Source organism: Aspergillus aculeatinus (assembly GCF_003184765.1).
Source record: "Aspergillus aculeatinus CBS 121060 unplaced genomic scaffold BO66scaffold_85, whole genome shotgun sequence".
In the NCBI taxonomy this organism is placed as follows: domain Eukaryota; kingdom Fungi; phylum Ascomycota; class Eurotiomycetes; order Eurotiales; family Aspergillaceae; genus Aspergillus; species Aspergillus aculeatinus.
The window spans coordinates 99,302-112,822 of record NW_020291554.1 but is presented as its reverse complement, the minus strand read 5'-3'; the positions used below and the strand labels follow the sequence as shown (position 1 = coordinate 112,822).

Genomic DNA, 13,521 nt, shown 5'->3' with positions numbered 1-13,521 from the left:
GGGGAAGGGGGAAGGGGGTTGAAAGAGCTTGAAAGGAACTGAGGGAAAAGGGCAAGGCATGGAAAGCAGAAGCAGAAGCAACTGCTGACCTGAGAGCACTCACCTGAACCGACGGTCGGAGGCTGAGTCAGCAATCACTCGACTTGAATAACTTCGTATCTTACGCCATGATAACAACACATATACCAGCTCAGTAAGGCTGCAGTATTGATACTATGTATCTTAAATACAACTCTAACCCTCTTCGGGACAATACACTTAGGTACTAGTTCAAGTCGGCATTAATGACGCATGCATGAATGGGCAGATTACAATTCATCCTACTCCAGTCTCCGGTCCGGCTTCGACCTCATCAGTCCATAGTCTTCAGTCATAGCAAGCCTTTTTCCATCAAGACTAGAAAGACAAGTCCACACTTACTCAAGCTGCTTTGTCCTATATTCAGTGTCCATTCCGTCCGATTATCTCGTCTCAAAATGCAGCTAATCTCGGCGGCTATCTTCGGTCTTGTCCCGCTAACTCTGGCTAATTCGGTTCTGGTCTCTTTCCCTGCAGGGACTCCAGATTCGGTGCTTCAGCAGGCCAAAGATTCCGTTCTGAATGCTGTATGCTGCTGAATGCCTGTCATAAGTCACTGTCGCGCGACTTTGCTAATTGTGTTATGCCCGTAGGGTGGCCAAATTACACATGAGTTTAGTAAGAACTTCTGCACCCCTGTCTCTTACCACTTGTATTGGACTTGGAACTAACCATACTCTATCTTTGTAGCTCTGATCAAGTAATTTCATTGCACCTATTCCTCGTCGCTTGTTCTGACCTTCGCTTTCAGAGGCTTTTCGGCCGACTGTCCGGAAGAAGCTATCCAGCAGATATCAACCCAGTCCGCAGCTTACAAACCCACAATCGAACAAGATCAAATGGTCTCGATCCAGTAAAATGAACCGGTGCTGTTTCAAGTTGGAGGAGGTCTGAGGTTGCTCGTCGTCACTTGGCTTACCTCCTGCTGGTCTCGGGAGTTTGAGTTGTCCAATGTTGGCAATTAGCGGGCTACTTCCTGAAAACAACAATGTTATGATAATGATGGCTATGAGGGATTTTGGGGGCGCGCCGGAATTTAATTCGAATCTGTCTTCAGGTCTTTGCGTTGAATATGATAGGTAGTTATCTTGGGATCTTGTGTCTTCCTTGCCCGGTGTGCGGCTAAGTCCCCCTGAATAGTTATTACGTACAGTACATACAATGGAATTGTGATTCGCGCAGAGAGCTTGAGACATAAATAGACACTTCGGAATCTCGCAGTAGAGGCTCGCCATAGCAATAAAGTGTATATACTTTCCATACAACTACTGATATCGAGCGGATCTTTTCTTGGTGGCCCCGAGCGGGACTGGATTAATTAATTATAGTAGCTCAATCTTGTCCCTGCGCGTGGCGTGGATCCCGCGCCTCCAACCCTCCAACCCTCCAACCCTTTAGGCTTAACACCCCGGAGTTCATCCTTCGACCAGAAAAAAAGATCGCTCGACGATCTCAGTCCCATCCTTCGTTGTCCGGATCTGTGTTTTCTTAGGTTGATGAGGGGTCACTTTAACCTGTTCCTTCCTTCTTCGCATCCGGCTGCACCCCCACGAAACACATATCAAAAACATCTCAATAATTCCGCCCCCAGCAGCTACTTGGTCGCGGTGTTACCCTCTACGCTCTGAACAACTCCACTCATCCGCTTGACAGGCAGCCATGACCGCGGAGCATACAATCACGCAGGCTCTGTTAGAGTGGATAAACAGCTTCGCTTTGGGTAAAACCATCCGCACAACAGAGGAGCTCTCCGATGGGACCATCATCTGGGAGATTCTACAAGATATCGACCCGCAGTACTTCCTCGATGAGATTCCCCAACGAACCCCGTCTGACCACTGGCTGTCTAAATGGCAGAATTTGAAACATATCCACAAACTGCTTGTCAACTACATCCGCCAGCAGCCTGATGGCATGCCATCCGGTCTAGATCCGAACCCCAACCTCGAACTTGTCGCCGAGAAGAACTCCGAGAAAGAGGCCAACAAGCTTCTCAAATTGCTATTGATTGGAGCCATTCGTTCGCCCAACGCGCCGACCTATGTCGAGACCTTGCAGACGCTAAGCACCCCAACGCAAGAGACCCTTAAGAACATCTTCGAAGAGGCACAAAATGGCCAGCACGAAGCCATTGACGGCGAGGATGACATGAAAGAGGAGCGGGAGCCACCCGTCGATCCAGAATTACAGTTCGAGGAGCGTGTCGGAAAGGTACTGGCGGAGAATAATCGCATGGCTCGGGAGAAAAAGGATATGCAGAAGCAAATTGACGATATGCATGACCGATTGGCACGCCTCCAGGAGAACAACGACACCTTGCAGAGCCGCTTGGCATCCACTGAGGATCGGCTTATCAACTTGCGATCTGGTAAAGGAGATCTTGGACTCAATGCCAAGGCTCTCGAGTCCAAGTCACGCCAACAAGAAGATATAATTGCTACCCAAGAAGCCAGGCTAGCCACGGCACAAGATGAAATTGACAGTCTACGAATGACCGTCGAATCACTACGAGTCAAGAATCAGCGTTTCCAAAAATTGCAAGATGACTATGATGAGCTGAAGACCGAACGAGACCAGCTAGCCCGGAAAGCGAATGCAGCCGAGAAGTACCGCCAAAAGTTGCAAGCAAGTCAGGACTTTGAGAAGGAGAATCAGTCCCTCAGGAATCAAATAAAGGATCTCCAGCAGCAACTAAAGGAGACGGATTCACAGCAAAAATGGAATTCTGAGCGCGAGGTAGAGCTTGAGGAGTACAGGAGAGTCCTCCCTCGCATAGAGCAGGAGTGTAGCGAAATTCAGAATCTTAAAAAGCAATTGGAGTTCAACAATCATGCACTTACTGAGCGACTTAGCAACGCCGAAGAACAACGCGAGCGCGACGACGCCTTGATCAGCGAGCTGAGAGAACGAGTCCGGGAGTTGGAAGGGTCTCCCGGTAGTCCATCCTTGACGCCGGGGACAGAGACTCCGAAATTAGAGGGAACCCTACAGAAAGACTTCGAGGCCATCGGTGTGAAAGAATCTCAACTGTATGGAAATCATTCCTCTTATTGCTGGCAAGGCATGTGCTAACGGCTGTCAACAGTAAACCTGAAACCGAGGATCTCAAGAAGGAGGTTGAATCACTAAGGGGACCTTCAGCATCTGTACGTCGCTTCACAGCTAATAATCTACCCACGAGGATATTGACGGGCAACTTATAGATACTCGAAGGCTTCTCTGAAACATTCAGTGAGACCTTACAACAGGCTCGCGCCAACTCAACGCAGAGGTATGTTTGCCTGTGATTAGCCAGCTCCGTTTCTAATGTTGATCCCTAGTGATGAGTATTGGAAGCTGTACGATCAGTTTACAGCGACACTCAAGAGGCTGGCAGAAGCTCAGGACTCTCTTGATGTGACTAAGCGGTCGTTGAGTGATACAATGGCAGAGCGTGAGTTCGATTTGCTGAAGCCTCGTGAGCCCAGATGATCGTACTGATAGTCGTGTAGTCGAACTTGCCAGCGACGAAAGAATTGATTTGATGGCGGAAGTCAAAGCACACAATGCAACAGAGTTAAGCAAAATGCGTGATGCATGGGATGACGTGACGCGCAAACTCAACAATCTTCAAGCTGAGCTTGATTCGACTCATACTTTGGTGCAGGTAACCTGTGCTGAGCGCGACGACCTTCGAGGCCTTCTAGAGAAGAAGCAAGCGGAGTTCCGCGCAGAGGATCAGGAAGCAGCAGAGGAGATGAAGAAGTTGCTTGCTGAACTACTGGCACAGGAGGACGGTGATGACTCCGAAGCTGCACAGAAATCCGCCGTGGAATTGACGCGGCAAGTTGCCGCACAGATTGAGAAGAATCTGGAAAGACTAGCCAAGCGCGCAGAGGTCAGTTATGCATTTTCTCCACAGCTGTCGGCTTGCGTCAGACGAACCAGCGTGAAGCTTGCCCCATTTGGGCCTTCCAGTGGCTGCAGAAAACAACTCAATCACCATACGGACCGGCCATTTGGCAATATGCCTGTCTTATCGGCTAGAAAGGCTGCAAGTCTGTACCATATGAGTCGCTTTCTCGTCACAAGGTTCAAGTCTTGACTCTCGACTGCTGCGACTTAGTCGCTTGACCCCTGAACTCTTTTTACTCATTCCAGAGACTAACTGGACCGTTGTAGTACATTCATCAACAAAACGAGCATATCAAGTTCCTCCAGGAGCGCATAAGGCAGCTCGAGGATGATACAGATACTGGAATCAGCAAAGAGCGTGAGGTGAGTGAGGGTCTATGCGCCGAGAGTGAACTCGCGATCTCATTCTGTGTTCATCTTTGTCACTTCACTAACTTTTCATTTGCACAGTTTGAGCTTCAGAAGACAATTGAGGCTCAAGCTCGGGAGCTTGAGCTTATGAGCTCCTCATGGTATGATTTGCAGAGTCGACTGCAGAACAACAATGTCACAATGTCTAGATACCGCCACGGAACCCTGGCTGATGCACAAAAGGGTTGGCTGGCCAAACAGAGAAGCGTGGTCGCTGGTCGATAGAGCTGAGCTTTCTGTATGTATATTCGGCCACGCCTCTTTCCTTTTCATATCTCTTGGTTGAACTTGCTCCGCGTTTCGTCCCGTGTGTCCCATGTGTCTATATATCTTTGGGGCGTGTTACTCGTTATACCTTTGCATTGAATTACCCCATTATGCGCCGCATAACACCATCGTTGTGGATAGATTCCATTCGTGTGGGAATGAAATTTGATCATCAGTCTCAATTTTTGCAGACAATCCGTGACCCTCATGACCACACTGTATGCTCAACATGATCTCGTCTGCGGTACCGAGGGGGTTACCGAATTGCTTTATGTGCTACCATGTGTGAGCTCACTTTACTCGATATCGTACATAAATTAAATTGTCGTTCAGAAGGAAGGGTGGACCAGCTCTGATGTACAGGAAAGAGAAATGGGAAAACTCCGGTTATTCCTAGACCCATTGTCTAGGATGTCTTAGAACATCCATGATCTCCTTCTCATGCTCCTTGCCTTTAGTTAACAGCGCTTCTTCCGAATCAGGCTCCTCGGTGCGAGTCCCGGACACTGGGTCCATGTAGGCCCAGCTTGCTGTACGAGGAAGACTCATTAAGATACTTTCAACTCGGGCATTGGGTGTACGAAGACCGAAGCTGGTACCACGGTCGTATACCAGGTTGAATTCAACATAGCGACCTCGACGAAGCTGCTGCCACTCTTTCTGTTCTGGGGTGAATGGCATATCCTTCCTGCGCTCAATGATGGGCACATAGGAGGGGAGGAAAGACGCAAGCCCATCCGACACGAAAGAAAAGAGAGTCTCCTGCGGATTTTGTGAAGAAGTGGACGAAGACTCCAAGAAACTGGCGTCAAGGTCATCAAAGAAGATACCACCAACACCCCTGCACTCACGGCGGTGGGGTAAATAGAAGTACTTGTCGCACCAGGCTTTGAACTTGGGGTAATATGTGGCGTCGTGTCGATCACAGGCGTCCTTAATTGTTTGATGGAAGTGTTTGGCATCCTCAGGGAAAAGGTAGGTGGGAGTCAGATCAGTACCGCCACCAAACCACCAGTTCTTATCACCGTTAATTGGGTCCTTGGGGTCCGTCGTCTCGAAGTAACGGTAGTTCAGATGGACTGTCGGAGCCATAGGATTGTGTGGGTGCAGGACCAAGGAGAGACCGGCTGCAAAGAAGCTCAGCGAGTCCACATCGGCCCCGACAAAGGACTTGTGATCAGCTCGCATCTTCTCAATAGCGGGACGAGGTAACTCGCCGTATACAATCGATACGTTGACCCCAGCTTTCTCGAAGACATTCCCATCCTGAAGAACACAGGATATGCCACCGCCTCCATTGGGGCGCGTCCACTCGTCGCTCTTGAATTGCTTTCCATCTATCCTGCTCAATTCTTCCACGATCTTCTGCTGGTGTTCTTTGATCAACTTCTCCATCCGCAGACGCATAGGTGACGTCTCGCTGATTGTTGCTTGTTTCTTCAATGCCTCATCGAGCTCCACGATTGACGGCGAGTCGAGTTCGGTTACTTCACCTGTCATCTATATAGATCGCAAGGTCAGAACTGGGGCCAGCGGTGCGGGGCTGAAGAGTTGCAGTTGGTACCATGGAATAAATGAGGGCCGCGATGAACGGGACACCGATTGCTAGTCGTAGGTATGGCCTCCACACAGTAAAGGGTTTGGATTCGCGTGGCTTTTGCTCTGATAGGAGCCTGCGAAACTGCGCTGAGACGCCGCGAGGAATGCAAGAGGCTCGAGGGAAGACCTGACAAACGGACCTCCGCAGAGGCATATATGGCCGAGCCATAGCCATTGCGGACGGGGCAATTGAAGAATTGGCTGATCTGCTTAAGGATCGGGTGGTGCCAGATTCGTGCTTGCGTTCTTCCGAGACTCCGCGCTATTGTTCAAGTTGGGTACTAGGTAAGTAGTAGCTTGGAGCAGAAAGTACCAAGTGCGGCGAACTTTCACGGGATAATAATTGGTTCGATGGCTCAGCTAGGTTCCGGAAGAGTATGGGACCACCACCTCCTGCGGCCGGTTTGCTTAAATCCGCCATGTCGTGAGTGCACTGTAGTTACCCGCAGCATGCGGTTTGTGCTGTTTGTGCTGTTTGTGCTGTTTGTGCTGTCTGTGCGGTATGCTTGGTCTGTGAAGGTCACGTGTTAATCGACTCCCATGCCTCCAAGAGTGTGTGTATCTTCTTTGTCGATCGCATTACTGTACTATGCAGGAATTGGCACAATCTTTGGTCTTATAAGATCTTTTGCATATCCCCAAGCATATAGGATTAACTGCAAAATCAATAGAAGGAGCTGTGACTCAGGAACCACCTTCGGGGCCTTCAGGGCTGTAGACAAAATTCCTCGGACGGAAATGGGACCAAGGACTCGGGATCTAGACACTGACCTAAGTGGAGGCACTGGTTGGCAACGCACCCGCCATGTAGATTATCTATGACCAGTCACCTATGTACGGGTAGTAAAGTCACATTTGCTGGAGAACCCAGGATGGCAGCCAAGCGATACGATCATCCGACTTGGGTCAGTTGGACGAACCTTTGCTTTCCACGTGAAGGGACAAGGACAAAAACACAAAACATCTGACCTTGCTTTGACTCAATTCCAGACGTGTGGGGGCGCGGATTCACCGCCTCCGCCCCCGTGATCCGCGCTTGCCTGGCGGCCTTATCAGCAGCCCCTACTGCTCTCTGCCATGACGCGGGGCTGCCTGTCCGCCTTCTCTTGACCTTTTGTCATCACCGTTCATCCTCCTTTCCACCACCCCCTCGTCTCTGTCTATCTATCTATCTAACTCTCTCCATCTATCCATCCATCCATTCATCCATCCATCTATCCATACACCCATTTGTCAACTGTTTCGCTTCTTTCCATCGCTTTCATCATAGTTCAGATTCCGGTTTCACCCTAGAATCATCTTATCGCAGCAACTATCGGTTCCCTTCGATCTCTATCGGTCTAACGCTCCCGCTCCCAACTAACCGCCCCGAACCCTCTATCAACATGCGTTCCAAGTTCAAGGACGAGCATCCCTTCGAGAAGCGTAAGGCTGAGGCCGAGCGTATCCGTCAGAAGTACGCTGATCGCATTCCGGTATGTCCGCCCATGCTCAACATCATCGTCTTTGGGGTTTCATTGTGTGTCCGCGGCTCACCGCCTGTTCGCGATACTAACCACGCTCTTTTCTACCCTACAGGTGATCTGCGAAAAGGTCGAGAAGTCGGATATTGCAACCATCGACAAGAAGAAGTACCTTGTTCCGGCCGATCTCACCGTTGGACAGTTTGTCTACGTGATTCGCAAGCGTATTAAGCTGTCTCCTGAGAAGGCCATCTTCATTTTCGTTGATGAGGTCCTTCCGCCAACAGCAGCGCTCATGAGCAGCATCTACGAAGAGCACAAGGATGAGGATGGATTCCTGTACATCACGTAAGCTCTAGGCCCATACTTGGTGAATTACCTTGGCTGATTTAGTTGTCGCTGCTAGGTACTCCGGCGAGAACACATTCGGTGACTACTAGGCGCTGGTCGACCTGTCCGTTTCTGTCTTGCTTTACCTTAAAGTAATCAAGTCGCGCCAACGCTAATTCGCTTCGCCGTGGGCCTTTTGAGAGATCCCTTGGGCGTGGGATCTATCAGTTGTAGGCCGTAGCAAGATGGGCAAGCTCGACTGCGCTGGTCACTGGTGCTTTTGATGTATCGTTCCGTCGGCGTTCTTACGGGGCTATCTATGTTCTTCCTTTCCTTTGACTCTTTTCTTGGCGAGCTGTCTTCGAGCTGTCTTCTTCATGTGGAAATCGTCTAAATGGGATCCAACTTCAGATCAACTGTTATCGAATGAATGGAGACTTTAATCATGCGCGATCCGAGATGCCAAGTACCCGAGGGATTTTCGTAATCATCGTACCTTGACTTGAAGCACTGTGCCGCTAAGCTTGGAAGGGGCGGACTTGTATGGTTCCGAGGATCTCCAGCTGCAGGAACACCTCACTTCTATTGCTACTGTGACTTGCGTGTTTACACTGACCCACTCTCTTGGGCCGCCACAATCACTTTTTTCCAAAAATGAAAATGGAATGAATATGGAGTAGTCTACTACACTGCCCTGGGGAACGCCATTTGAGGCCCGGGTCCGTCCCGGAATCCCGTCACGGTGCCGCGTGTGCTGACTCAATTGTCCTAAGAGAGCGGCTCCGATTCAGGGCCGGTGGTGCCAGGCCTAAAGTAGTCTAGTCGAGTTCATCCGTCCGCCGCGGCCGCTGGAAGTGGTTCCGAGTCGGCGCAGAAAGTTGCGGGAAAGTTGCTCTCTCTTCTTCTTCCTTCTCCTTCTCTCTTGGCTGGTGTGCGTCTGCCTTTTTTTTTCCCCTTTCCCTTCCCTTCATCGCTGCATTGTCTGGCTCCAGTCGTGTTTCGCCCCTCTGACTCTGGTGGTGAGTTGTTCCCTCCTGGTTCCATACTTCTCTTTCCCTATATTTCCAATTTTATAAGACTCATACTCACCCAAACAGGAAAAGAAAAAATTCAGTTCAGATTTTCGCCATCTTTATCAACCAAGTCAACATGTCTCCCGCCCTTGTTCAAGCTGGTGCTGGCTCTGCCACGAAGGATGTCAAGAGAGAATCCGCGACCGCCCGTCTCCTGGGTTCAGGTAGGTGTTCATATACAGCTCCGAGAATAGTTTGGTGTTTGTACTCGGTTGCTAACCAGATGTTGTTGCTAGGAACGGCTGGTATTACGGAGCTCATGGTTTTCCACCCTGTACGAATGCCCCCATATTTTTTGTGATGGAAGCGAGATCGCGCTTGTTGAGACCTTGTGCTAACTCGCCTGGAAGGTCGACACCATTGCCAAGCGGTTGATGAGCAACCAGACTCGTGTAAGACGACATCAACTCTACAACTGATTTCGGCCGGCTCAAGACTTCTCTGACAATCGTCTACTACAGATCGCCTCCTCTGAAGCAATGAACAAGGTTATTTTCAAGGAATTTGCCGACGCCCCCGCTGGCCGCAAGTTTACCTCTCTTTTCCCCGGTCTGGGTTACGCCGCCGGTTACAAGGTTCTTCAGCGTATCTACAAGTACGGTGGCCAGCCCTTCGCTCGCGACTATCTGGCCAAGCACTACGGTTCCGAATTCGACAATGCTTTTGGAAAGGGAACTGGCAAGGCTATCATGCACGCGACAGCTGGAAGGTGCGCATGTCCGATGTTGTTTGACTTGAGGCCCTTCGCTAACAATAATTCAGTTTGATCGGTATCGGAGAGATTGTTCTTCTGCCCCTCGACGTTCTCAAGATCAAGCGTCAAACTAACCCCGAGGCCTTCCGCGGCCGCGGCCTCTTCAAGATCATCCAGGATGAGGGTATGGGACTGTACCGTGGTGCTGGCTGGACTGCAGCCCGCAACGCCCCTGGATCTTTTGCTGTATGTGACCATTCCTCTGAATGTTTCTTAAATGCTGACTGGGTGTGAACAGCTTTTCGGTGGTTCCGCCTTTGCCAAGGAGTACATCTACCAGCTGAAGGACTACAACTCTGCCACATGGGGTCAGAACTTCGTGGCTTCCATCTGCGGTGCTAGTGCTTCTCTGGTTGTGTCTGCTCCTTTGGACGTCATCAAGACCCGTATTCAGAACCGCAACTTCGAAAACCCGGAGTCTGGTTTCCGGATCGTGTCCAACATGATGAAGAACGAGGGATTCACCAGTTTCTTCAAGGGTCTGACGCCCAAGCTGTTGATGACTGGACCTAAGCTTGTGTTCAGCTTCTGGCTGGCTCAGACGCTGATCCCTGCGTTTGGCCAGGTTGTGTAAAAAAAAGTAATTATATGTTGATTATAATAGCGGGTGCTTTGCTTTTTTGGGACGCAATTTTCTGTCAGGTTCGATTTCGGGGCTTTCTGGTACCAAAATAGAGCAGTCTGTTGAGCCTTGCGCATTTGATAGACAAGACCTTTTTCTTTTGCTTTCACGAGTTTGATGGCGGCATGGCGATTGGAAATGAAGAAACACACCTCCCCTTAATATGACTTCCTATCTACGGTCTTTTACCCTTATAGACGAGCATGGTCTCCAGCCCTCTCGATCTTTTCGGAGTAACCTCTAGGCTTCGCCTTTTATTGTAAAACTCCATCGGCGACGGGGAGGGCGTCATTCCTCAAGATTTAGTTGGTGGCTCTCCCTAGGCTCTCCGCAATATAGGTCCGACAGGCGCATTTCTCGTGGCCAGCCTTGCCAGCGTAGTCACAGAATCAGGTCCACGGGAGCTTGATAGCCGGGGGGTTTGAATGATGGATATGTAAAGGTTTCTGGAAGATACATCATGTAGGATGGTACGTGTTTCAAGAGCTAGGCCTCGCGGATTACAGCAATGTCTTACAAAGTCCGGTTTTCCTGCAACCTGCAAGAGTGAACACACGGTAGTGGCCATATGACTCGACAAGTGGGCGGCGACAGAGAGATTGAGGATACGTAGTAGACCTGTAGGGCTGAGTGCATGCGCAGTACTGTTCCGTCTATGCTTTCCTGCCCAGCGAGTGGCTACCCAGTCCGCAGAGGCAAGGTACACTGAGGGATTTAAATATGCTTATCGTTGTTGTTCTCTCCGTCTATCAGCTTAGCAGGGCAGTAGGGCAGACAAGACGCACTGATAATAGAAGTACGGTGCTAACTTCACGTATCTTAACCCCAGGAATCTAGAGCCTGGGCATGTTTCTGGGCATGTTTCTGTAGGGTTCGCGGCCTAATCTAGTTGGCGCCGACACGCACGATCATTCGTGCCTGTCTATGGTACTGGGCATAACTTATTTCTGAAGTGGTAAGTAAATTCGCATCCCTAGGAGGGCCTGGGCAAGGATGATGAACGCTAGTTCACTGAAGCTTCGTGTCTAAATAACTGGCTCAATTGGCTCCTTAAAGTTGTAGTGCTTTGGTATTATGGCTTGTGCTGAGATGGACGGCGGAGAGGAATCTGGGGGAGGGGCGATGCAAAGCCTCCCCAGCTGCAAATTTCGACCATACGTCTGAGCCAATGTATAAGTCTTCTTTTGATCAATATATATGAATATAAGAATGTTTATAAAGGGGTTTAACCGGCTGTATGAATAGGCCCTGCAGGGCCCGCGAAGGGCACTTCGACAATGCCTCTGGTTAGTTAGGAGGAACCTGTCTGTGTACCTGGAGTTATAGCTGATTGATAGTGTGTCCGTATTTGCCAAGCAGGACAGACTCTCAGACTCGAAATTCTAGGCCCTGTCATTCAAATTGGCCAGTGAGTCAATGATTGATCGAAAAACAACCAGTTAACTCGTTCTGTATGCTTCGCTCGGCTTAAGCTAGAACATCATCTTCTTCGAGATTTCTACAGCAATATTTATTCTGCAGAATGTGAGATGCTTACTATTATCTTACAGGATACAAGAGTTACTAGGAATGGCCACACAGAGAAAGTCTATATTTGGAGCTGTGATGTCCACCCTCCTTGGGTGAGACAGATAGGAGGGGGTGGTTCTACATCGACGGCTGATGATTCGAGTGGCTCTGCGCTACAGAGTTAACACATTGGAAATAAAAGACAGATCATCCAGCATCATAGAGACTGTTTACATGGCAGATGTAGGTAATAGATACATCGAGGGAGGATGGTAACGTTAGGTCCCTTCCATGTTTATACTCTAGAACCTGGGCCTCGGGAAGCTCCTTGAAGTTCCACCTCACCGCCGCAATAAGTGGAATGCTATGCTATGCATGAGGTGCTCCGCAGTTACACGCGACAAAGCCCGGAACTTTCTAATTTCCGTATTAACTCCACCACCTCTACGTGGACCACCCAAACCACTACCATCATCGACACCAACGCAGCCTTTACAATGCCTATCTACCTAATCTCCAAGTATGTCCCAGTGCTTCACCCATCTCAACCCCCCCATTCCATGTCTACCCAAGAAGCAGCACCCTAAACACAATCCGCGCTCCCCATCATCCCCTCTTTCCCGTTCTCCAGCTCTGAGCCCAAACTCCCAACCCCACATCACCCAATCGCAAGTTTGATCCACGACACTTTGAGACTGAAAGATCCGATCGCAAACTAAAAATATCCTCGTTCTTTGTACCCAAAAAAATAGAGCCGCAGATCCTATCTTCGCGTTCGCGATAGGCACCACCGCCGCCCTCCTGCGCATCCAGCGCGAACAGCGCGAGAAATTCCCCGAGCGAGCCAAGGACATCGGGATCGGGAGTGTGGTGCAGCTGGGGGCGAGTCGGGTACAACGCTGGTGGGCGGGCGATTTCGCAGGGCTGTGATGGCTCGCAGGCAATATCCTCGTGGGATCTTGTCTTGTTTGGGACATGTTGTACGGTTTCCTGTCTGCCTATCCATGGCTCCAGGACTTTTCTCGCCGTGGAGATGATGGGTGTTTTCTTGATGGTTCTGGGGGGGTTGTTGAGAGGGAGGGGGCAGGCAGCAAGCGCTGATCGATCGGATTCGGGCTGAGTTTGTGGGGAAGGAAGGAGGTTCGAAAGTGGTTCATTCCTCTTCTGACATCATCAGTCAGACTATTGCCTCTGGTTGATGATTTGTATATAAAAGTATGTGTTGGTGGATAACTGTGTGGCGTTGAGGGGAATTGATTGATTTATACATCCTGGGCTTTTTGTCTACTGCTGTGGTGGTTATACTATGTATGGGTAACTTATACATGAAATTTGCCGGTGTAATTCATAGACTCTTGAACAGTAGGGGAGGATTAGTATTGACCGGAGCACCCAGGCTGCTCAGGAAAGTACTGTACCATGTCTGATCGCCTCCAGCTAGGTAACAACAGCAACCCCATGATTGGCTTAATCTTAAAGAAATATAATGAGGGTCGATAGGCTGCCTCTATACCCTGACTA

At 49.8% G+C, this 13,521-nt stretch overlaps 6 protein-coding genes across 6 annotated transcripts; 5 read left to right on the top strand and 1 right to left on the bottom strand.

Annotated features, from left to right (window-relative positions):
* Positions 1 to 476: 476 nt before the first annotated feature.
* BO66DRAFT_444210 (uncharacterized protein) lies at positions 477 to 935 on the top strand (the record flags this gene model as incomplete). The annotated part of the gene is made up of 4 exons (XM_025651574.1): positions 477 to 605; positions 672 to 696; positions 769 to 778; positions 830 to 935. The coding sequence occupies 4 exons, from the start codon at positions 477 to 479 to the stop codon at positions 933 to 935; spliced, it is 270 nt and encodes an 89-aa protein (XP_025498101.1).
* Positions 936 to 1,737: 802 nt separating this feature from the next.
* Positions 1,738 to 4,608, top strand: BO66DRAFT_336747 (putative microtubule binding protein HOOK3; the record flags this gene model as incomplete). The annotated part of the gene is made up of 7 exons (XM_025644296.1): positions 1,738 to 3,107; positions 3,164 to 3,228; positions 3,292 to 3,349; positions 3,399 to 3,511; positions 3,570 to 3,955; positions 4,240 to 4,335; positions 4,423 to 4,608. The coding sequence occupies 7 exons, from the start codon at positions 1,738 to 1,740 to the stop codon at positions 4,606 to 4,608; spliced, it is 2,274 nt and encodes a 757-aa protein (XP_025498100.1).
* A 264-nt stretch (positions 4,609 to 4,872) lies between these two features.
* Positions 4,873 to 6,639, bottom strand: hem13 (coproporphyrinogen oxidase). Its single transcript, XM_025642901.1, has 3 exons — positions 6,577 to 6,639; positions 6,215 to 6,511; positions 4,873 to 6,150 (listed from the first exon to the last, which is right to left on the bottom strand). Exons 2-3 carry the CDS (start codon positions 6,422 to 6,424, stop codon positions 5,044 to 5,046), a joined length of 1,317 nt encoding a protein of 438 aa, XP_025498099.1. The 5' UTR covers positions 6,425 to 6,511; positions 6,577 to 6,639; the 3' UTR covers positions 4,873 to 5,043.
* Positions 6,640 to 7,634: 995 nt separating this feature from the next.
* On the top strand, positions 7,635 to 8,152 carry BO66DRAFT_444207 (autophagy-related protein 8; the record flags this gene model as incomplete). Its single annotated transcript, XM_025651573.1, has 3 exons — positions 7,635 to 7,724; positions 7,828 to 8,060; positions 8,119 to 8,152. The coding sequence occupies 3 exons, from the start codon at positions 7,635 to 7,637 to the stop codon at positions 8,150 to 8,152; spliced, it is 357 nt and encodes a 118-aa protein (XP_025498098.1).
* Positions 8,153 to 8,970: 818 nt separating this feature from the next.
* BO66DRAFT_385919 (putative mitochondrial GTP/GDP transporter Ggc1) lies at positions 8,971 to 10,648 on the top strand. Its single transcript, XM_025646160.1, has 7 exons — positions 8,971 to 9,061; positions 9,140 to 9,279; positions 9,352 to 9,389; positions 9,466 to 9,507; positions 9,577 to 9,824; positions 9,878 to 10,055; positions 10,108 to 10,648. Exons 2-7 carry the CDS (start codon positions 9,192 to 9,194, stop codon positions 10,441 to 10,443), a joined length of 930 nt encoding a protein of 309 aa, XP_025498097.1. The 5' UTR covers positions 8,971 to 9,061; positions 9,140 to 9,191; the 3' UTR covers positions 10,444 to 10,648.
* A 1,849-nt stretch (positions 10,649 to 12,497) lies between these two features.
* On the top strand, positions 12,498 to 13,294 carry BO66DRAFT_385914 (uncharacterized protein; the record flags this gene model as incomplete). Its single annotated transcript, XM_025646159.1, has 2 exons — positions 12,498 to 12,520; positions 12,753 to 13,294. The coding sequence occupies 2 exons, from the start codon at positions 12,498 to 12,500 to the stop codon at positions 12,928 to 12,930; spliced, it is 201 nt and encodes a 66-aa protein (XP_025498096.1). The 3' UTR covers positions 12,931 to 13,294.
* Positions 13,295 to 13,521: the final 227 nt, after the last annotated feature.

Coding starts and splice junctions, on each gene's coding strand:
- hem13 (XM_025642901.1), bottom strand. CDS start 6,424: ATGGCTATGGCTCGGCCATATATGCCTCTGCGGAGGTCCGTTTGTCAG. Junction 6,151..6,214: donor CGGCCCTCATTTATTCCATG/GTACCAACTGCA, acceptor CGATCTATATAG/ATGACAGGTGAAGTAACCGA.
- BO66DRAFT_385919 (XM_025646160.1), top strand. CDS start 9,192: ATGTCTCCCGCCCTTGTTCAAGCTGGTGCTGGCTCTGCCACGAAGGAT. Junction 9,390..9,465: donor AGCTCATGGTTTTCCACCCT/GTACGAATGCCC, acceptor CTCGCCTGGAAG/GTCGACACCATTGCCAAGCG. Junction 10,056..10,107: donor ACGCCCCTGGATCTTTTGCT/GTATGTGACCAT, acceptor GGGTGTGAACAG/CTTTTCGGTGGTTCCGCCTT.